Here is a 23,736-nt window from a genome sequence, read left to right as displayed (position 1 = left end):
CACAAAATAGTGTAAACATGTTATTGTTCGCTTCTGTATGGGTAATGATCTCAAAATCAGAATAATTCAAGCACCTGGTAATTGGATTGGTGCTGGACGAGGGCTGGTTTTCTTTCTCCTTGAGCCCCCACTGGAGTTCGTCCTGTGCTTGGGGGGCTGAGAGCGGGGGTGAGAAGGGATTGAGTGAGGCGCGGGTGTGGGCTGGCCTCCCCTTCCCCATTTCGCCCTCCCTGGCGGCACTGTTCCCAGACGTGAATGGCCCAGAAAGATCCTGCCCAGAGGTTTTTTTTAAACCGCTTTATTCAGGTTGGCTGGTAGTCACAGACTGGATCATGTGTACAGGGTAACCCACACCCTCCCAGGCAAAGCCTAGGCCTCTCCCACATCCCCGACTCCATCGCTGAGGGGTGGCCAGAGGTTCCAGCCAGTTTTGAGGGGGAGTGGGGCTCAATAGAAATATTTACAAATCACCAAGGGGGTGGGTGCCCCCCTGCTCAGGAATTGTGAAAGGATTTGGTATGGGGGGGCCCTTGGCTCCCAACAGCCCCAGGCCCTTGCGGGGGGGGGGTTGGCATGGGTCCTGGGAGGGGGCTGGGACGGTAGGAACTGGCAGAGGGGGCTCCTGTGGAGCCTCAAAGACCCTCCAAAGGGTCCCGCTGGTGCAAGACTCTGCCTGGGGCCGAGGGGTCAGAGGGGAAAGGCCCTCCTTCTGACTTGCTATGTGAAGGGTCAGATCCGGGGTCCCCTGCCTCCCGGCTGGGTGGGACAAGGGGCTGATTCTTAGTAGGAGGAGGCTGAACATGAAGGACCCACCTGGAGGCAGTGGGAGGGGTCTCCCTGTCCTCCCAGGACCCCTGTGAGCCACTCGGCCAAGGGGTCACGGCTCTTCTGAGCGGCTCTGTGCCTCACTCCTTCACCAGAGGCCCTGGTTCTGCTCAGAAGATTCAAGTCCACATTTGGGAGGTGTCACCGTTCCACACCCCGGGGTCCAAGCAGGGGATGGGAGGAAGGAGGGAGAGTAAGGCTGGGAGGCCCCCGGCTTGGGACAGGATGGGGGACAAGCAAGCAAAGCGAAACACTGGACTCGACTGAAGCTGGTGACAGACGGGGGCGGCTTGGTCCCGGCCTGGTGCCCCAGCCCAGCGTTCCGGGGCGGCTGTCCCCTGGGTGCCCCGGGCCACCTTCTCGGAGCCAGGTCGCTGCGAGGGTCTGAAGGGGGAGGGTTGGGCGGGGCTTACATGCTGAGCTGAGGGGTGGTGGGCGCAGGGCCGAGGAGGGGGCCACGGGCCATCTTGGGGATGGGGAGGAGCTGGACCTGGGCAGCCCCATCCCCAGCGGTCCAGCGGCTCCTCGTGCACTCGATACAGCCGGAGGGGCGCGGGGTGGGCCAGCGGCGAGCTGGGCATCAGTCTAGAGGCTGCAGGCCTCCTCGTCCACCGAGCGCTTCCGCAGCTCCTTGCCGGGCTTGGGGGGCGGCGGGGCGGGCGCGGCAGGTGGGGCCTCGGGCAGGTGCAGGACGGAGTTCTCCCCCGGCTGCACCCGCAGGTAGGCCTTGACCTTGTGGTGCCGGGCCTTGCCGTCGCTGAAGTCGATGACACGGCACTCGTAGGTGCCTTCGTCCGTGGGCTTCACTCGCGACAGGCGCAGCTTGTGGGAGATGTTGCTGCCCACTACCTTGACCACCTGGGGGCGACACAGAGACGGTGACCTTGGCCAGTGGTGTCCTGGGCCCGCTCCGCGGGTGGGGCCCCAGGGACACTCCCATCAGGGCATGCGGAGTTCAACAGCAGAAAAGCCAAAGCAACTTAAGTGTCTATCAACAGATCACATAAACAGGCGCTGGTCAGTTCATTCAGCGGAATAGTGCACAGCAGTGAAAAAGCATGAGCTAGAACTAGCTGTATTAGAGCTCAGGGGTACACGGGGTGAAAAGATCTCATTGCAAGACTCTTGCCCTATGATGCCATTTCTGCAAAGGCACAAAAACACTCTACACTGGTTTTGGTGACTTGTGTGCAGGCAAGTTTGAAAATAGACAGCAGGGAACACAGTGTGGCCTCAAAGCTATGGTTGTTTCTGAAGTGGAGCCCAGGGAAGGGCTGCGGTAGACTGCAAAGTGAATGCTTAGCCTTATGTATCAAAATAAAATAAAATAAAGGCTGATCACAAATATATCAGGATGCTAATGATAGCTCACTCCAGGGGAGGTGAGGGGCGGGGGGAGCAAGATTGTGATATTTATCTTCATATTTTGGCTTTTTGCTCATTTACTTATTGGATGGGGTTTTAAAATTTTTACTTAAAATTGAAATATAGTTTATATACAATAAGGCACACACAGCTTAATGAAATTTTACAGGTATGCTGGGTGTGACCACCATCCAGAGCAAGGCATGGGGCGTTTGCAACCTTCTGGAGTGCACCCTAGTGGCCCCTCCTTGTCAATTCCCACCCCCTTAGGTTACCTAGTACTCTGATTTTTATCACCCTAGACTAATTTCCCCTGTTCTTGAACTCATTTGTATGTGTCTTCTTTCACACGACACACTATCAGTGAGATTCCTTTATGTTTCCTGGCTCAATTTGTTCCTGTTTATTGCAGTGTAGTATTTCATCACATGGATATGCCACAGTCTGTTTATCTAGCCCCTTGTTGATGGTATTTGGGTAGCTTTCAGATTAGAGCTCTTAATAAATCTGCCACAACTATAAAGCTGCTGTGAATTTTTTCAATTAAGAGGGAAAAGGCAGTTGGACAGTCATATGAAAAAAATCACTGGGGAAGGTAGATGAGGACAGGGGACTCTGTGATCTCTTTGTAACTTTCTCTGAGTCTGCAATTCAAAATAAAAAGCTGAAATAAAAGAGAAGTTTGGCCTATAAAGTGGGGGTGTTGTAAAAGGGGGCTTCTATCCTTCTTGTCCCCTCTTCCTTAGAGCCAAAAGAAGCCCCTCCTAGAGCCCCCACTCACTCTAGACAGAACAGGGGAGAACAGTCCCTAACAGCCAGCTGCTGACCCCCTGCTCAGTGATGTTATTACCAGCTGGCACTGTAGGCTCGCCAGGGCCAGGATGGAGCTGAGTGAGCTTCAGACTGGTGGCCACAGTCTGGAGCCCAATTCGTCCTTCTCCCCTGGGGGGGTGGTGATGGGGACAGAGACCCAGGCTGCCTGTCCTTGCCACACCCCAAATTCTGTAGGAGGACACCCTTGCTGATCACCCTTGCAGTGAGGAGGCCAGGGTGAGAAAGAGGACCATGAGGTGGTGTGTTCACCATGCAGCTGGGCCCTCACACATATGACTTCTAATCATCTCATTAATTGTCTCTGGCTTCCCTGGTTCCTTCCTCCTGGATGCCAGGCTCTTTATGACCTCACAGCCTTTGCTGGTTTCTCTGCCAGGATGCTGTCTCCCATCACCTCCTTGAGTCCCATTCATTCTCAAACATCACCTCCTCCAAGAAGCCCTCCATCACATCCTCCTGTCTATTTCTTTCCTAACACTCATCACAACTGGAGAACCATATATTTGTCTGTTTACTTGATTTTTGTTTTTCTGACTAAACTATAAACTCCACAAGGGCAGGAATGATATCTATCTTTTTCATCTCAGTGACCACTGAAGAGCCTAGTACCCTGTAAATAATAATAATAATGAAGAAAGAAAACATATAAGTGTTTAAATGGACTTACTCTAGTTCCTCCTTTCTCCAAAGGAAGTGGTACCCAGATATCATGCTTGTTGATTTGGGGGTCACATATATATGATCATACCCACTTTACAGATGGTGAAGCTAAGTCTCTGAAAGACGTGGCTTCCCCATGGGCATCAAGTCAGTGAACCCAGGTTGCCTTTGCACACTCTAACCCTTCAAAGGTGTGATGGGCCCACAGAGGGTTACCCAGAGGTAGCAGGGCCACAGGGCACTTCCCAGGCTCTGGAAGGGAAGAGAGAAGTGGGCAGCTGCTAGGAGCCTGGCTCACCCTCTCTTATTCTGACCTTCCTGGCTGGTCATCATCCCCCACAAAGCAAGAGTACATGGGCTTATGGCACAGCAGGAGGCAGGAGGTGGGACAGAGGCAGAACTGCCCACCTTCCCTGTAGAGCAAGCAGTGGGAGACTCTTCCAGCTGCCCCCTTGGGTGTGGGACACCCCCTCCTCCCCAGTACTGGGGCAGGGCCCAGCTGGAGGCCATCAGCCCTGCTGGTTCCATCACCTCTGACCAAGGGCACAGAGAGGTCCTGGGGCCCTGCCACACTCTCAGGCGAGTTAGGAGATGCCGTTGCAAATGCGCAGCGGGGAGTGAATTACCTCAACATCTGTTTCCCTCACGGATATTAATTATCCTTCATTTGTCAACCCTACAAGGCGCTAATGGAGTAATAATGTGAAGCGCTGGGAGGAGCGCTGGGGAGGGAGTACCATGCTTGGCCCACCCCTCCGCCCACCCTTTCCCTTCCCTGGACCGGAAGCCCTGGTCACCGGCTCCCTCCTACCCCGTCACCCCTGTGTGTGACCTCCCCCACTCAAGGAGGAGAAGGGAGACAAGGAGAAGAGCAAACAGTGCTGGGAGGCTGGATCTGACCCTAACCCGTCCCGAGCACCCTGGCCTCAGTTTTCTTGGGCTGGATTCATCCTTCATTCGACAAGACCATGAGCGAGGCCCACTCTGAGCCAGGCGCTGGAGATACGGCTGCAAGCCAGCCAGACCCCTGCGACTCCCACGTAGGCTCCAGCTCTAAGGGAGAACCCAGACCTCACATCAGCAACCAAGCACCTGGGGGAGCTGCCTTATACCAGGACGACGGGAGAGGACACACATCAGTCCTGGGGATCTGCATCTGTAAGCACCACCCATAGAAAGCAAATAATAAACACAGTAACAACAGTTAACAGCAAAGCTGGTAGCTAATATTTATGGAGCGCTTGATCCCTGGGAGATGATGTGCTAAAGAGTCTACACCTTATTTAAATCCCATAATAAATAACCCCAAGACGTAGGCACTACTCGGATACCAAGATGTAGGCACATTGGGATACCCATTGTATGGGTCAGGAAACAGAGGCTCAGAGAGGTAAGGTGACTTGCCCAAGGCCACCCAGATGGTGACAAGAACCAGGTCCTAATCATATCCCTGGGGATTCTCCCAGGACCAGTAAACAAGTCTGTCTTTCCACCCCCGCCTCCCCTCTCTTTCCCTGGCCCTCCAGCCTTCCATGTCTTTGAGGAGCCTGGCCCCTTCCTCAGAAGCATCTCTTATGGGAGGGAGCCATCATCTTACCCAGGCTTCATGGGGGTGGTGGAGCAGCCTGTTGGATTTCAACATTCACAGACTGGGCAGAAAAATCCTGCAGCCCAGCCCCCCAGCACAGGGCTGTGAGGCAGAGAGACCCCCATGTGGAGGCCTGGCTGTAAATCATAATCGCCTCGGCATGGGCATCGACAGGCCTTAGCAGTGCAATTAAGCACCTAATTATGCTGAAAGAGACAAGGTGGCCAGTCCACGCCATGACCAAGCTCAGCCTCTTTCTTGCCTGCCCACGGCCCAGGCCTCGCTGGACACAGCAGGAGCCCACGGACCATCAGGTGGGTGGGCTGGGATCCTTCTCCCAAGCTGTACCAGGAAGAGTGGATGATGGCAAATTAATCCATGGTGCCAGACCTTTCTTCCGTGTGTCCTCAGCCTAAGAGAGACGTGGTAACCCTGAGAAAGTGCTGGGTGGGGAGCAGGGGGTCAGGAGGTCCCTGCCCCAGGCCTGGCTCTGAGCTCTGCCACTCCCGAGCTTCCATCAGGAACACCCAGCCAATTCACCAGTGCCCAGCTGGTAAAGAATCTGCCTGCAATGTGGGAGACCTGCGTTCGATCCCTGCGTTGGGAAGATCCCCTAGAGAAGGGAATGACTACTCACTCCAGTGTTCTGGCCTGGAGAATTCCATGGACTATATAGTCCATGGGGTCTCAAAGAGTCAGACACAACAGAGCGACTTTCACTTTCACTTTGGCAAGGCCAGATGCCAACTCAGAGTCTCCCCAAATCTGGGCCCCAGAAGGCCTCACCCATTGCAGCCAGACCCTCCCAAGTCCTGACCCCCATTTCTCCCTTCACACAGGCACAATCTGCCTCTGAATCCCACTGATCTTCCTGCTAAACATCACTGGTCCTCCCCTTCTCTCCAGAACCCAGATCCCCACGCACTGGCCAGGGCAATATCCCAGCCTCCCCCAGGGCCTCTCCAAAGCACTTTGGCCCCTTCCAATCCATCCTCCCAAGACAGTCAGACATATCTTTGCAAAATGGCTCCAACTTAGAACCCTTCCTGTGATGGCTCCCCATAGTGGCTGCTGGGGGAATCCTCTCGTTTCCCTCACCCACCAACCTCCAGCAGTTCCTCCAACACACACACACACACACACTCAGGGAAGTTCCCTCTACTCCAAGTCAACCCCCCTACACTCCAGTGCTCACTTCAAAGAACATCTCCAAATACAGTATTGTAAAGTAAAATGAAGGTTAAAAAAAAAACAAACCACTTCCTCCAGGAAGCCCTCCAGACCCCTCAGACTAGGTCAGGTCCTCTGTGACCGGCTGCACTCCTTCTTATTTTGATAGTCACAGCTGTAGCTTTACGTTTTATCACGTGTGATGGTTGAGTTATCATCCATTTGCCACACCGGCTGGGAAGACCCTGAGAGTGGGGACTGGGTGTGTGTGACCGTGGCCTTCACAGAGTAATCTCTGGGGCCTCAGGCAAAGGCCGGCTGCTCCGTGCCTGTTTCAAGGGATTCCCAAGATGGATGGAGTGATTTCGACTCCACATGAATCTTGCCTCCCTTTCGGACTTCAGAATTCCATGCCCTTTGTATACTGCGGATCACTGTAGGAATTTTCAAGGAAATATAGAAATGTCTACTACAGAAAATAAAGTCGTAGTACACCATGACCCACTGCTTGGCCTGTTAATCCTTCATGAAGAATGCAGAGCTCATGTGCTGCGCTCGTTCCCAGCCCCAACTCCCTGCATCAGGAAACATGCAGTGTTCATGTGTATATCACATGTATGGGGCAGGCAGGCAAGGCAGGCATGGGCTTGATCTGACAGATACTGCTGCTGCCTTTTAACCATTTATGCAGATTTGGGGGCCTGGGGTTGGGAGCTGCTGTTTGCTTTCCACAGTTTTAAAAAATTCCAATTAGGTCCCAACAGTTAAAAATCAGGGGCTTCCCTTTGCATTACAGGGGACACTGGTTCAATCTCTGGTCCAGGAAGATTCTACATTCCGTGGGAGCTGCAGCGTGCTTTCTGTGGCCTCTTTGGCTGCCCCTCGGATTTAGGGCTTTTAGGGCTTTTAGGAGAGGAGGCAGGGCTTAGGCTAGCAGGGCTGGAGCACAAGGCCACATGTATATTAGGACCCAGGCTACCCATGGCTGTTTTGGACTGAAACAGGTGACATGAATCTACAGTAAAAACAACTGTAATTAGACCAAAGAAGGGACTAACAGTAACAAAGGCAGGTGAGCCTCTTGGGAAGGAGGATGCATGTGGAGAATTTCACCTTATTTTAAAATTCAACAGTTGGGGGCCATCTCTACTTACAAAACTGTTATTTAAAGGGAAATTAATTCCAAAACACAGCACTTCAGTGAACTCAAAAGAAAGACTTCCAGAACTTGAAAATGGACACAGGCAGAATTTATCTGAGCCCCAGGAATGAGGTCCTGATGAGGGAATCCTCAGCATATACAAGCACCCATGGGAGATAATTTTTAAGGCCAGGGGATCCTTCCCCAGGCCTCAAGTTAAATGAGATAAATCACATTGTAAAGCACTCATCATGGTTCCTGACATATGGCAAGCACTCAATAAATGTTAGCTGCCTTGTTATTATTGTTAGCAATGCTATTATTACAGGTGCCTGTAATTTAAATGATCTCCTTATGAGATTCTGAGCTCTTTTCATTCCCTCTCCTGTTTTCTGCAAAGCTGGGCCTCCTTTCCCTGCTCCACACCCCTCCATCCCCAATTCTGGGAATAGGAATCATGTGATTTGAAAATTCATATTAAGTTTCCACTCTAGTAACCACTGTCATTTATACGGCCGAATCCAGAGGACTTTACAGTTTCCATAGCACTTTTCATATATTTGTTAGACAGCAGTGAGCGGGGAAAGGGAGGCCCAGGGAGGGGGAAAAACTGGAGCAGGACTCGAGTGGTCCTGGGACATTTGGCGCGGGCCCCACTGTGTCCTCCCTGACCTACCCCTGCACTCAGCGCTGCCATATCTCAACCTCCCCAGGGCCACCATGGTGGACCCAAGGGGTTACAGCACCCACGATGAAGCCCTGCCTCCACCAAACCCCAGGATACTCACTTTACTTCCTACTCTGAACCTGGGGCCCCCAAGGTGCTAACGATGCCCAGCCAGAAGACTGAGCTGTTTGCCCCCCACAGTTTTTCAAAATTCAAATTAGGTCCCAACAGTTAAAAAATCAGGGACTTCCCTGGTGGTTAAGTCATTAAGAATACACCTTGCAATGCAGGGGACTTGGGTTCAATCCCTGATCCGGGAAGATCCCACATGTCTCAGGGCAAGGAAGCCTGTGTGCCATAACTGTTGAGCAGAGCGCATGCTCTGCAACAAGAGAACCCACCGCAATGAGAAGCAACTAGGGAGTAGCCCCGCTCACTGGAACTAGAGAAAGCCCGCATGCAGCAACGAAGACCTAGCACAGCCAAAAATAAAATACATTTTTTTAAAAAAATTGGGAGATACTTCCTGGAATTTGGGATTTTTAGGTGACATGGGACTCCAGGGCCAGCACTCCTGCAGGCTCATCTGGCTCCTGCAGGTACAAGGACTTCGTTCCCAGGCCCCACCTTCCCACATGACCCCTGTACACATACACGCACAGGCACGATGCATATGGTGTTGGCATGTCTGTGTATCAAAATCTGTGTCTGGCTTTGTGCTGCCATTGGCCTGGGTGTGTGTTTGTGTGTGTGGCAGTCACTTGATAAATATTTATTGGGCGCTGACTACCTGCCAGGCACGGAGCCAGGCTCCGGAAATCAGGCAGGCACAGTCGCAGCCCCACTGTCTTCAGGGAAGACAGGCCTGAAACAGAGGCTCACAAGCACAGATCAGTACAGACAAAAATGCAGCCAGCAAGAAGGAAGGGGCGTTGGCTGAGTCCCAGCGTCCAGGGAGGCTTGATGAGCTGAGTTCTGCAGGGAGAGAGAGGAACTGTTTTCTAGGCCAAGGGACTGGCCTGTGTAAATGTCAGAAGGTAGGAAGGAATGCGAGGCTGGGAGGCAGCCAGGATTGGGAGGGACAGGAGAACCAGGTCCAGCAGATGAGATGGCCCAGAGGGTGAACAGAGCGAGTTGCACAGAATCTTGAAGGCCATGGAGAAATCTGAGCCTTCTCTTGGGCTGCAGGAACCTGGGGTGTGCTGCTGCTCACAGATGGCCGCTAACTGTGGTCCATGTACTTAAGAACTATCACAGGCAAAATGCTCTCTGCACATGGAAATGGGTCTGTGTTTGTCTGGGAATCTCCTAACCAGAGCCCCAGCTGGTGCAGGAATCGCCAGGGATTGGGGTGGGGGTGGGCACTGCACGATCATGCTGAGTACATTTATTTTATTTAACTAATTAGCATCTTTGCATGCCCCTCACGTGGAGCCCAGCAGCCTTGAATTCTAATCCTCTAAGTCAATTAGATTATTTTCTCCTTTGCGTTAGATGCTTCTTAAACCCCAAACAAAATCATCAGTGAGAGTTGCCATGAACAGGGTATATTAATGTACACAGAGGTCTCCACCTGGCCAGGCTTAACTGATGGGTGTTTGGGCAAGAAACAAGATGTTACACATGCGCATGCCATTGGCAAAGGATGAGGGTAAGGGGCCAGGGGCGGTGGGCCAGTAGCCGCCCTGAGCCAGAAATGATTTACATTTTCCTAGCTCCGAAAGGCCCCGAGGGTAGATAGCACAAACGATGCTTTGAAGGCCTTTCTTCTATCATCTGCCCATCTCCTGTCTGAGCCTCCGTGGGAGCCTCCCTCCCAGCCTCCCGGCCTCTGTTCTGCCACCTCCAGGGTCTGGCATGGCACCTCACGCCTCCCGGTGCCCACTCTTTACATTGTGACTTCTGCTTTGGGGGATCCTCTGTGTCTAAGTGGCCTTGGGGACCCCGAGCTCCCCAACAAGTCCTTGATGGGCTTGGGAAGGAGCAACAGAAAAGAGTGAATCTGGATGTCACTCCCGCCAACACGCATCCACACCCCTGTGGGCACCTGCATCTCCTGGGCGTGTGTCCAGTTGACTCCCAGCCTCCTGCCAGGCTGACCGCGTGCCCCATGCACAAACCCAACCCAGTCCCATGGCCACACGTGTCACCAGGTCACTCCCCTCTCCTCAGCCTCTTCCAGACTCTGCTTGGGGTGCCCTTCTCTACAAAAACTGGCACTGCCTGAGTCCCCTGGGTGCCCTACCTCATGGGGCTCCAGCACAGCCTGGAGACAAAAGCTCAATGCAGCTCAGCCAAGTCATGACCTCCAGCAAGGCTTTGACCTTCTAAGCCTCAGTTGCCCCATCTGTAAAATGGGCAAAAGCTTGCCCTTCCCTCGAGAGATGGAGCAATGATAAAAATGAGTCAATGCATTAGAAGGCCCGGCCAGCCCTGAAACCCTTCGGCTGTAGCTCCTCTGTCCCGCCTCACGTCCGGAGCCAGATGACCCAAGTGACCGTGAGATGCTGCAGCCGTCATTTGTGATGGGCCGAAAAAAAGCCGACTCAGTCTCATTAGTTCCTTGTTGGCTTCCCAAATAAAAAATGCTGCTGAGACAGGCACGAAGCATCAGGGATGCACAGAGCCTTGGCCCCGACAGGAGAGAATGCATCTTCTCTCCCCCTGTCATTTGTTTGTGCCTGTCATTCAATGAACTTGAAAAATCTCTGGCTTTTAAAAAACAGAGCTGGGCCAATTTTCCCCCCTTCTTTTTTTTCTTTTTTCCTTCTCCTCCATCTTGCCAAAGCTCCCTGCTGAACTAGACCAATTTTTTTTTTTTTAAATTACAGCTGTGTCGTCCATTAGAGCCCTTGTAAGAAGTCATTATCAAAACTCACACTTATTTTGGTGGCGTCCTTCCCTGCGTCTTCCTGCTGAGATGCTTTTAGCTGTTGGGAGCGGGAGGGTAGAAAAAGCAGAGACAAGGCGTTAGCATCACGGGATGGGGGTATGGGCCACAGCTAAGATTCTCGAGACAGCAGGTGATGCTCCAGGGACCGCGGGTCTGGAGGCAGGGCTGTGGGGGAGTCCTTCAGCTCTGTGTCCACTCAGGGATGGAGGTGAGTCAGAGCAAAGGAAGATAAAGGAGGTGTCTATAAAACTGACTGCACATGCGCTCTGCATTCTGATATGGAGGGTACTTGGAGATACACAGGGAGGGTAGGTGTGAACAGGCAAAAACGTAATTCGGGTTTGGTGTGTCTGTAGGATTGTCTGTCTGCACACTCGCATCTCTCTCCGTCTGTGGATGTGTCCTGTTTCCAGGTTTGTTTGCACAGATGCTGCCAGAGCCCTGCCCACATACTGTTCCCTGCAAACTGACCTCAGAGGCCTCCAACTGCAAAGCCTGCAACTCTGCCTGAGAGCTTTCTCTGACCACTGGAGTCCTCTAAGCCAGTGTGCTGGGAGCGGACACCTCCGGGAGCTAGATGATTTTAATATGTATTTGTGAATATGTTAGAAGCCATTTCATGAAACATACAAGAATGTGTGAGCATGCCTGTGTGTGCATATGAGGGTGTGTCATGTATGTGTTCATATGTGAACAGGTGGGCAGATGTATACGTATTTGCATAATACCTATATACACACAAGCGTAAGAATGAGTGTCTTAGTTTGCTCCCCCAGAAGCAGACCTTGAGACAAAGATTCAAGTGCAAATGATTTATTTGGGAGGTGATGCCAGGAAACACCAGGAGGTGAGTGAGTGAGCAAGTGATACCAAAGAGCAAAGGAAGTTAAGATTGGGTATGTCCTCAAGCCAGTTACCACTGTGGGCCACTGCAACTTTATCCCTCTGAGCACCTGGGGATGCTCTTCAGTTATCCCAACTGAAGGGCGAGGGAGCTGGGGTATTTACCCTCCAACTGCTGTCACCCGTTGATGGAGCCCTTTTCCAGCCTGCCTTCCCTGCCGGCAGGCTCTGTGGTCCAGAGAAAACCCACAGGCAGTGTTGCAGGGACTGGCAGTGGGGCTGGTGGTAGGTGATAGCGCTGGCCAGGCAGGTGGGCGTGGACACCAGTAGCATATGCCTCCACGGTGTGTGTGTGTGCGTGAGTGTGCACATGTGCCGTGACTGGGCTGCCTCGTGTGTCTGCAGGTATGTGGAAGGCCACGCATACACATGTGTGTGTCTGTGTGACCGAACTGGGCAAAGACTGCCCTTTGTTTAGAGGGCCTGCAAGAATCCGCCTGCAATGCGGGAGACCTGGGTTTGATCCATGGGTTGGGAAGATCCCCTGGAGAAGGGAAAGGCTACCCACTCCAGTATTCTGGCCTGGAGAATTCCATGCACCCCATAGTGCATGGGGTCGCAAAGAGTCAGACAGGACTGAGCGACTTTCACTTTCACTACAAAGCACGTGCCCCCAGGGCTTGGAGAAGGTGAGTCAGGAGACCCGCCTTGCCCAGTAACCTGGAGCCAGCTTCCGTCCCTCTGGCCTCAGTTCCCCCACCTGTACCTGAAGGGCGGGACTCTGCTCCCTGTAGGGCCCTACCAGCTGCGAGCATCCCAAGTACACAGCCTCGCTCCGCTCCCTACTCCGACACCCCCACCAAGCTTCCTTTCCAGGAAGAAGGGAGGGAGACCGCTGGGGGCTGCAGAGGACGAGCCCAGCTGGAGCCGTGCCCCTCAGAGACGGTGAGGGGCAGAGACATATCCCCTCTCCGGGAGTGGGGGGGCCGGGATCCTCCCAACCCCACTCGGATAAGTCTCTCCCGGGTGGTACCTGGTTCGAGGCCCACGCCTGCTTGTCCGTCCAGTCCCTGTGGCTCCGCACGTACCACCACTGGATCTCCAGCGAGTAGGAGGGGGAGCCGCTGCCGCGGAAGGAGCAGGCCATCTCCACGTCCTCGCCCGTCCGCGCCGTCATGTCGTGGGGCGTCTCTGTGAACAGGGCTGTGCGGAGACACCGGGGGAAGGGTAGCCAAGGGCTCAGGAAACCTCAGGGCTGGCGGCGGGGGCAGGGGTGGGGGAGGGGCAGGGGGCGGCGGGGAGGGGCAGGGGGCGGCGGGGAGGGGCAGGGGGCGGCGGGGAGGGGCAGGGGGCGGCGGGGAGGGGCAGGGGGCGGCGGGGAGGGGCAGGGGGCGGCGGGGAGGGGCAGGGGGCGGCGGGGAGGGGCAGGGGTGGAGCAGGGTGGTCTGGCTGCAGTTGGGGCACTTGGACCAGCTCTGCGAGGCTGGGCGAGAGGGCTGGGCAGTGGCGGCAGGTGGCAAGACTTGGGGATGAAGGAGGAGGTCGGGGCCCCGAATGACGCACAAGGGCCCGCCCTGGCCCTCCACCCCCGATCCGGCGGGCACCAGGTTCTCTGGAGAGGGTAGTGACGGATCCGAGGAGGGCTTGGTTGGAAGCCAGAGGCCAGGGAGGAAGCTGCTGCTTTCTCAATTCTTCCCAATTTCTCTGCCCGCCCGCCCTGGGGGGTTCTTCTCAATCCCAGCGCACAGCATTCAGCACTGTCTTTGATAAACCAGACCAGATCTGGGCCTCCACCTCAATCAAGGAACCCTTGCCGGGGTCCCCTCTGCGCAGGTTGGGGGGCAGGGCACTCCCACCTCCCCCTGGGCTCCATTCTGCCCTGTGAACAGGCCTCATGCTGGTCTCCGCTGTTCCCAGTGCCTGAAATGTGCTTCCCTCGGTGCCTCTTTGGCCAGGCAGGTCACTCAAAGCTCAGCTGAAACCTGGCCCCCTCAGAAAGGCCTTCCCTGACCCACTGGGTCGGTTCCCCTCAACAGCCTGGTCACGCACACTCGCTGACTGCGGGCACTGCCTGTCGCAGCTGCAGCACAGCAGGGGCCAGAGCTCCCTCACTACACATTTCCTGGCACCTGCGAGAGGCCCTGAACAGGTGGTACAGCCTCCATCCTGTCAAGGGCCCCAGGGGGCGGTGGGAGACCCAGGTGCCTCCCGTCACCCGCTCCCCCACCCCTAGCTGGGTCCAGCTCCCCACCAAAGATGGAGCAGCTGGGCCCCCACCCACGGTCACCGCCGCCTCCCTCCCCACCCCCCGCACCCCACCACCCCACGCTGGCAGGTAGATGGCAAAACCAGTCCCCACTCGTTGCAGTCCAGCACTGCTCCCTCCATATGTTCTGTCTCTCCTCTTTCCAAACAAATACTGTCCTGAGACGTAATTAGAATTCTTTCCTCTTCTCAGGACGGATTATCTCTCCCTGGAAAGACGCCTGGCAGCGGGCAGGTCACCCAGGGAATGTTGCCTCCGTCGGTCCCCGCCACCCCATGTCTGTTTTGCTGCTGCCAGGCGACCCCACCCAGAGAGCAGCAAGCCCACCTTGCAGCCCCCGTGGTCCCTCCTGGCACTGCTCGCCAGAGCCTGACTGGAAGCTGGGGTCCTGCTCTGGTGTCACCTGTCACCACCCCGCTCCCATGATCCCGAGCACATTGGGAGGGTCAGGATTGGTAAAATCCTGCTGTTTCTGCTGTACACACAGGGCTTCCAAATGGAGCTTGACTCCAGCAATGAGCCTGTGGGCTAAGAGAATGTCTGTGACATCCTCGACCTCCAAGGCCATGGGTTCAGGCTGCCCATGTTCTCTGAGGTTTGCAAGGGACTGACTGCCGTTGCGTAACAAAGCCAGTTTAATAAGAACGATGTTGTTTGAGTTACTGAACACGTGTCAAGGGTGGTGTGTCAGCAACTGAGAGCTGGGACTGTCCTTGTTTCCAATGGGCAGGAAACACAATGGGCTCCTGGAGGAAGGTACCTGTCCACCCACCTTTGACCTCCAAGTGCCCCGGCCCCCCCAGAACTGTAGGGTCTCCCTTGCCTCCTTTGTTCTTTCTCTTATGCCCCCATTCTGTCTCCAGAACATCTGAATCTAGCCCCTTCTCCCCGCTTTCACTGCCCCAGGCTGGGCCAGCCACCACAACCTCTCACCCATGACAGCGGGCGGGCCACTGGCCTCCCTGCCGCCACCCACCCTCCTCATTAATTTATTTTCAACACAGCAGCCAGAGGAAATTTGGCAAAACACCAATCAGTCCCCCCCCCCCCCCCTCAAATCTCCCATTGCCCTAAGACGAAAAACCAAAGCCTTTACAGTGGCTGACAAGCCTTCCATGTTCAGGCCAGTCCCCTGTGGAGGAAAAGCTTCTAGTTTTCCCCTTGCTCATTCCATTCCTGACACAATGGCCTCCCTGCTGTTCCTTGGGTGTTCAGCTGAGATCCTGCCTCAGGACCTTTGCACTTGCTGTTCCCACTGCTTAGCACTCTCTTCACCCAGATTATCACCGGGCTCCTTCCTTCCCCTGCATCAGGGCTCTGCTGAAATGTCACCTCTTCAGTGAGGCCTGAGGGCTTCCCAGGTGGTGCTAGTGGTAAAGAACCTGCCTGCCAGTGCAGAAGACGTAAGAGATGAGAGTTCAATCCCTGGGTCAGGAAGATCCCCTGGAGAAGGAAATGGTAACCCACACCAGTATTCTTGCCTGGAGAATCCCATGGACAGTGGAGCCTGGAGGGCTACAGTCCATAGGGCCGCACGGAGTCGGACATGACTGAAGCGACTTAGCATAGCATGCACGTGCAGCGAGGTCTACCCTGACCACTTTACTTAAAGCTGCATCCCTGGGAATTTCCTGGTCCAGCGGTTAGGACTCAGTGCTTCCAGTGCCAGGGCCTGGGTTCAATCCCTGTTCAGGGAAATAATATTCAACAAGCTGTGCAGTCAAAACAATTAATTAAAAATTTTTAAAAAAGAAGAGAAATTGCAAAACACAATTTGCATTGGAAAAGAAAACTGCATCTCTTGCCCCAACCCAGAGCTTTGAAACCCTCTTCCCTTCCAACATACTTTCAGTGCTGCCCACTAGAACTTCCTGCAATGAGGAAAATGGTCTGTATCTGAGCTAATACAGTGGCCACCAGCCACATGTGTGTCTGTTGAGCACCTGAGATATGACTAGTGTGAATAAGGAACTGAATTTTAAGTTTTACTTCATTTAAATTAATTTAACCTTAAATGTAAGGATTTCTGTGGTGGTCCGGGAGAATCGGCCTGCCAACACAGAGGACACGGGTTTCATCCCTGGTCAGGGAACTAAGATCTCATGTGCCAAGGGGCAACTAAGCTCATGTGCTGCAGTCACTGAAGCCCACATGCCCTAGAGCCCGTGCTCTTGCGACAAGAGAAGCCACTGCAATGAGAAGCCTGTGCACCACAATCAGATAATAGACCCCGCTTGCTGCAACTAGAGAAAGTCCATGCGAAGCAACAAAGACCCAGCATAGCCAAAAATAAATAGTTAAAAAACTTAAGTGCAGATGGCCACTTGTAGGGGGTTGCTGTCATCCAGTCACAAAGTCGTGTCTGACTCTTTGCAACCCTATGGACTGCAGCACCCCAGGCTTCCCCGTCCTTCACCATCTCCTGGAGTTTGCTCAAACTCATGTCCATTAAATTGTAGATAACAGCAACTGTATTGGACAGCACAGCTAATACACTTATTTTATGTATGTTTATGGTCTGCGTTTTCTTCCAGGAGGCAGGGGTGGTGCCTGTCTTGTCTACTGATACATCCCCATCTCCTAGAACAGTGCTTGGCACATAGTAGGTGCTCACTAAATACTGATGCCGACTCGCCAACTCGGGCAGGACTGAAGGGGGCCACCGAGGACCTGAGCCACCAGGAGGACTGGGAGGTGAGCAGAGTGAGCCACTGGCCCCTGGCCCTGGAGACAGCCGGATTCTGCTTTGATCCACGCCCCTACCTACCCAGCACCTCTGCAAATGGGGGAAAGAGGAGAGCGCTGAGGCCCCCAGTTGGATCCGAGGTAACTGGCAGTGTGACCTTCCTGGCCAAGAGACAGAGGGAGTGACGCTGCTGTTGTAACCCCCTCCAGATGTCCCTGCCTGAGCCATGGGAATCGGAAAGTAACCACCATCTTCCCTCCTGCCAGTGGAGAAAGGGGATGCAGAGCTAGTGTGCGGAGCGGGGCTTGATCCCCCCACCAGGACCACCCCCACTCCCACCCCCAGGATCACAGAGCTAGGAAGGGCAGAGCCAGCCCTGGAACCAGGGCTGTGTGACTCAGCCATGGCACTTCTCCTCCCAGGGCTGGGTGAGTCCGTCCCACAGGAGGATGGGAAATGGCACGTGTGGGTCTCACGGGTGGAAGGAAGGGCAGCAATGGGTTTCCCCAAGGAAACCCCTTGGGTGGGGTTTCCATCAGGGTGACCTGGGGAGGGGCTGGCCTCCATCTGCCTTCACTCAGCCTCCCTCTGCCCACAGCACCCCCCCCCCAACCAACTTACTGAAAACCCTGACCTTGGTCCACCAGCTCTTCTTATTGATGCAGAAGTCTGGCCCAGGGCTACTCGGCAGCCAGGGGTGGGCAAGGTCAGGCCCTCTCCCCCGCAGCACAACAGCCCCTCTCCCCCAGGCGGATCCCAGTAATCATCCTCTAGAGGGCGCTGTCCAACAGACACAGAACGCGCGCCCCGCACCAAGACACAGGAAATTTTCAATTACCTGTGCCGTGTTTTTAAAGTAACCAAAAAAAAAAAATTTTTTTTAAGAAATGAAATTAATTTTAATCATTTATTTTATTTGACCCAAGATATCAAAAAATTATTTCAACATGTATAAAATTATTCATGAGAAATTTTACATTCTTTTTTGTGCTAAGTCTTGGAAATCCAGCATGTATTTTACATGATTACAACACATCTCAATTTAGGCCAGGCACCTTCCCAGTGGTCAGTTGTCATGTACGGCAGGCATCCTGGCAGGTGGTGACTCTGCCAGCCTCAGCTCCCCACTGACTCAGAGGAGGTAGCCCAGGCCCAGTACAGGGCAGTAACCCTTCCAAAGTCACACAGTGGAGCCTGGGTTTGAACCCAGGCCAGGCTTCTCAGATGATGTTAGTGGTTAAGGAACCTGCCTGCCAATGCAGGAGATGCAAGACATGGGTTCAATTCATGGGTCAGGAAGATTCCCTGGAGGAGGGCCTGGCAACCCACTCCAGTATTCTTGCCTGGAGAATCCCATGGATAGAGGAGCCTGGTGGGCTACAGTCCATGGGGTTGCATGGAGTCGGACACGACTTAGCACACGTGCACACACGCACTGTCTGACTCCCAAGGCTGTGCTCTTTCCCACAGAACTCAAACTCTTTTGGGTGGTAGGACTCTTTCTTAAAAAGGAACAGCCCCAGTGGCCAACCTTGTTCTGGAAAGTCCTGAGGAAGCACCTTCCTATGGGGAGTCTGTTTTATTCTGAGTGTAAAGGCCTAGGCTGATACTGAGGAGGCATTTCACCCAGCCTGAGGCAATCAAGGGAGGCTTCCCAGAGGAGCTGCTGCTCCTCACCAGCCCCAGGTGGGCCAGGTGGTCCTGAGCCAAAGTGGGGAGGGCCCCTGGTTGGGAGGATGGAGGGAGAATCTGCTCTGAGAACTCCTGGGAGCCAGGAGAGTTGGCTGTAGCTGTGGCCACCAGCTCTCCCTCTCCACAGGGGGCTCTGGTCCCTCGCTCTCTTTCTCGCTGATCCCCTCAGACCCTGCCAGGAGGCACATGGTTGGGTGGGTTGAAGGAGGCCCCCTTAGGATCCCATTGGCTCCATCCTCCATGATGAAGGGGGCAATGCATTCTCAGGACAAGTGGGGAAGCTGAGGCTCTAGGCGTTTGATGGCGTATCTGAGTCTCCATATTCCAGAAGCAGCAACATGAGGGTTTGTTTGGGCCCCACCCCAGAGAACCCCCTCCCTGAAGGGAGAAGCCACATGCAGGTGAGTGCCAGGACTTGGAGCCAGGGAGAAGGGACTGAGCCTGTTTCTGCCATCAGCCTTGCTGTGTGACCTTGGGAAAATTCTCCCCCTCTTTGAGCCTTGGTTTGCTCCTCTATACAATAGGGTTAGTCCTCACAGTCTGAGACCCCCACCAGCTCAGACAAACCTAAGGGAGCCAGGCCCTGGGCACTGGGAAGTGGAGGGGTCCCTTCCACTTGGGGGAAGAGGAGGTGACCTGGCCCTTCAGCTGTGCCCTGAAGGAGGGGTGAATACCAATAAGCAGAGGTGGAGAAGGATAGTGTGGACCCAGGAGGGAGGAGGGGAAACCCACAGAGCTTTGTTTAAATGATAATAATAATCACCCCTTTTAAGGAGCATCTACCAGCATGATGCTGACATTGTCTCTAACAGTTTCTAATCCATTCACTCCCATTTGACAGATGAGGAAAGTGAGGCTCAGAAAGGTGACATCATTTGTCCAAGATATATACAGAGCTGGATTTTGAACTTAGGGTCTGACCAGCAGGCGTGATCAAGACCCTGGGAGTCTATCAGCTCCCATCAGAATTTGGTCTGAATTATCAGGTCAAGTTCAGCCACCAGATTCCACACTTCTGTGTCCCATTTGCACACCTCCAGAGACAGGGAGCTCAGCTCCTCCTGCCTCCACTGAAGGTGGGCGGCTCCAGTTGTCAAGAGGTTCTTGCTCCCTCTGCTAATTCTGTGATGAGGACTCAGCATCAGCACCAGAGACCAGAAGGTGATCCATCTTAATTTTGATGATGACGATGATGATCTCTGACAAATATGGAGTGCTTGTTAGTATTCCATATTTGTTAGAGATCACCGTCTCTAACAAGGCCCTCTGCCAAGCTCTTTACACAGCTTTTCTCATGCTCCCATCAGGATGCTACGGGGGAGGTGTGATCATTATCATCCCCATTTTTCAGATGGGGAAACTGAGGCTCAGAAGGGTTGTTAAGTGACTTGCCCAAGGCCCCAGAGTCAGTGGTTATGTATGAACCCAGCTCTAGAGGACTCAGGAGTGGCAGCCCATAACTTCTAGACCATGCTCCTATAACCCTCTTCCCAGTCCCCTCACCCCACCACCTCCTTCCCTCTAGCCTTTCAGACCCCTTCCCTACCTCAGCATCCTTGCTGAGTTTGGGACATTCAAATCCTCTTTCCTCTTTGACTTCCTCCCACCCCTCCCTGTTCGGGTAACTCCTCCCAGCCAGGGAGGCTGGTATAATCATAGGTGTTTGAGAAAGATAGGATTGTCCTCTCCAGCCCCAGGGCCCTGAGCAGGGCTGGGCTCGCTGGGAAGACAATTAAAACCGCTGTCCACAAATTAGGATTCAGCAGGAGGAGAAAGGGGCTTGATTGAATGCAACATCTCCTTCCTTTCTGCTTTTAATTGGGGGAGCGATGTATTAATTAACCCCAGGCCTGGTTATCGGGCATCATTGGCAGGAAACAGCTTGTGGCTACAGCGGGAGTCACCGAGTTTGGCTTCTGGAAAAGGCAGGAGATGATTTGGAAGGTCTCATCTGCCCTTAAGGAGTGGGATCGTGACCTCCTTCCCAACCTTTCACGCCCTGGTTCAGTACAGACATCTAGCACTTGGCCTCTGGCATGGATCTGAATCCTGTTTCCTTGAGTCCCTATCTGTTCAACCTGGACAAGCCCCTTTACCTCTCTGAGCTTCCATTTCTTTAGCTGAAAAAAGGGAAGAATGAGAGGATAAAGAGAGGGTTGCACAAGGCAACATATGCCTCATGCCTGGCACGTAGTAGGTGCTTAAGAAAAAGCACTCCCTTCTCTCAGTTTCTAGCTCAAAATCCTACCATCTCCAGGAAGATGTTTAAAGATGCTTCCTTTAGCTTCATCAGATTATGCAGTAGAGGCAACATCTGTATTTCACTCACACCTGGACCATGACACCCCTCATCCATCAGTCCTGTACTCTCCTTCCAACATCCATCCCTGCCAAGCCAGGGGGATTCATGCAGGTCCCAAGGAGGCATGTTGACCCAGGCAACCCTAGCCCAGTCCCCATGTCCCTCCATCTCTGAGCTCAGGTTCCTCATCCCAGACACTCTGGTCCAGCCCCAGGTCTCCCTCTGCACAACCCTCTCTGCCTTTCCAGTCTTCACGTTTCTGGACTAAGGCTGCCTCTTCCAGGAAGCCTGCAGGGACTGGTCCCCAGCCCACCCATCAATCTTTGCTGGAGCTAGTACTCCCCCGGGAGACTGGTGGCAGGGGCAGCTCCTTGTCAGGGGAACCAAGGCAGAGCTGGAGCTAAAGAGACACGAAGGGGGCAGAGCAGAGAGAACCAGTGCAGCCCCTGGGGTCCTGAGGTCATCTCTGTCCCAGATCCAATCTCCTGCAGGGAAAAATCAGTCCTACTTGCTTAAAACCTCCAGTGATGAATGGATAAGCAGGATGTGGTCTCTCCATACAATGGAATGTTATAGTCTTAAAAGAGGAGATTCTGATATCTGCTCCAACAAGGAAGAACCCTGAGGACATTAGGCTAAGTGAAATAAGCCAGTCATAAGAAGACAAATACTGTATGATTCCACTTCCATGAAATTTCTAGAGTAGTCAGACTCATAGAAAGCAGAATGGTGGCTGTTGGAGCTGGGGGAGGTAGGCTGGGGCATCACTGTTTAATGGCTATAGTTTCACTTTGGGATGATGAAACATTTACGTAAGTGGATAGTGGTGATGGTCACAGTAATCTGAATATATTTGATGCCACTGAACTGTACACTTAGAAATAGTTGAAATGGTAAATTTTACATTTTGACTATTTTACAATTGTTTTTTAAAAAGCCCTACCACCTCCTGTGGCTTCCCAGCTCTGCCACAATGGTTTTCATCAACAAAAATTTCCCTGCGCTTGTGTCTAGAAGACTCCCCTGCCCCCGTATCCATGGGGGCCTCTCACTTCTTTCGTCTTTGCTCAGATGTCACCTCTTGTATTGTCCCTGGCCCCTTCTCCCTCATATTTTTCCTACTGCTTACTCATATATTATATTCTCACTTAGCATCTCTCATGTACTGTCCCTCTTCCACCCAGGGTGTAAGCCCCTCAAAGGCAGGAGATTTTGGTCTGTTTTGTTGACTGCTGCACCCTGCCAGCTAGAACGATGCCAGACACATAGTAGGTGTTCAATGAACACTCTGCTCTCACACAGAACATATGCAGCAGCTCGGGTGAAAGACCGAGAAAGGATCCCATCCTCCCTGCCCTGGAGGATGAGCAGGGAGCTCCCAAAGGTACTCATGCTTGGGATGCCCCATTGAGAAACTGCCAGCTCTCAGGGTCAAAGTCAGACTCCCAGGTTGAGCACCCAGAAGCCTCTAGCTCTGGCCCCTCCCAGAACCCAGTTCAGCCCCTCCTGCCTTTGGGCCATGTGTGCGTATCTCCCTCGGGGCCCAACCTTGCATGGTTCCTGGAATCCCTGCTCAAAACTGGCCCTCTGCCTGGAGATGCCCTTTCTCCTTGGGCTAGGCAGAAGCCCTCCTTGATGCTCCCGATGGTCTCTGAGTCCTCCATTTGCTGCCCCACTGGCCTGTGTTATTAGGTATTAATCAGGTATTAATCAGGGTGTCTGTGTCTCCCCCAGACTGGAAGCTCCCCCAGGGCAGGGCTCCGTGTTGCCCAGGATAGAGAAGGCACGCAGGCGGTACTGCTGGGCATGTGCTGAATGAAGTGAGAAAGGAAGGTTACACAAAAACTTAAGAGACTTAAGTTAGAAACTTGAAAGAAAAAAATGAGACGTACATCCCATCATTCACCCACCCAACATTTACTGGGCATCTACTATGTGCCAGATTAGTGTTTGGCGGGATAGCACCCACGAGCACAGATGTATGGACACAGGCAACCAGGGAGGTCCTGAGTCAGGGACCCCCCAGACCCACCCTTCCTCCCACTGGCCCTCATGACCACCAATGCCCAAGCCCAGTCTGGCCCACTGGGTCCAGCCAAGGGGCTTCCCAGAAAATTGACAGGCAAGCTGGAGGCTCCCCGTGATGATGCAGCAAGTTGTCATGTGAAATGTGACCAAGAGTGAACAGGCCAATAATGGAAGGCTGAAGCTCCAAGAAGGGCCCTCAGCTCGCCTGCCCTTGAGGCCCAAGGACCATCAACCTTGTGGAGTGACCTTCTGACTGGAGGCCCACTAGGAGCCAGAAAGTTGAGATGCATGTTCCCAATAATCCTCACAGCGACCTGCTGGGCAAGGGGTCACTGTCTCTTTATTACAAGTGGGGAAACTGAGGCTCAGATAACCTGGGGGCCACTGGGGACAGTCCCCTGCCCTGGTGTTGAAGGGAACCCCTCTATGTGGCAGACACTGTAAACAGGACCCCACTTCATTCTCCCAGAGAAAAAGGAAAGAAAGATAGCATTAAGTGGTGTCCGACTCTTGCGATCCCATGAACTATACCGCCTGCCAGGCTCCTCTGTCCATGGGATTCTCCAGGCAAGAATACTGGAGTGGGTTGCCATTTCTTTCTCCAGGGGAACTTCCCGACCCAGGAATTGAACCCAAGTCTCCCACATTGCAGGCAGATACTTTACTGACTGAGCTACTTGATGCTATTTATTATCAGCCCCCGTTCACACAGGGAGCTACCCAGGCTCCACACCTAAGGATGCAAAGTCAGATTTCAATCCCAAGGCTGACTGTGG

General features: G+C 53.5%; 1 protein-coding gene across 1 annotated transcript in view; it reads right to left on the bottom strand.

Annotated features, from left to right (window-relative positions):
* Positions 1–335: 335 nt before the first annotated feature.
* The window catches only part of VSTM2L (V-set and transmembrane domain containing 2 like), a 38,725-nt gene continuing 15,324 nt past the window's right edge, over positions 336–23,736 (bottom strand). The window contains exons 2-4 of the mRNA XM_027977187.3: positions 13,020–13,189; positions 11,130–11,180; positions 336–1,683 (exon numbers count right to left, since the gene is read on the bottom strand). Coding sequence (XP_027832988.1) covers positions 1,411–1,683; positions 11,130–11,180; positions 13,020–13,189 — 494 coding nt within the window. The 3' untranslated portion in view covers positions 336–1,410. The remainder of the gene's footprint in view (positions 1,684–11,129; positions 11,181–13,019; positions 13,190–23,736) is intronic.

The sequence above is a fragment of the Ovis aries genome, chromosome 13 (assembly GCF_016772045.2).
Source record: "Ovis aries strain OAR_USU_Benz2616 breed Rambouillet chromosome 13, ARS-UI_Ramb_v3.0, whole genome shotgun sequence".
Lineage (NCBI taxonomy): Eukaryota > Metazoa > Chordata > Mammalia > Artiodactyla > Bovidae > Ovis > Ovis aries.
This window is presented reverse-complemented; position numbering and strand designations above follow the sequence as displayed.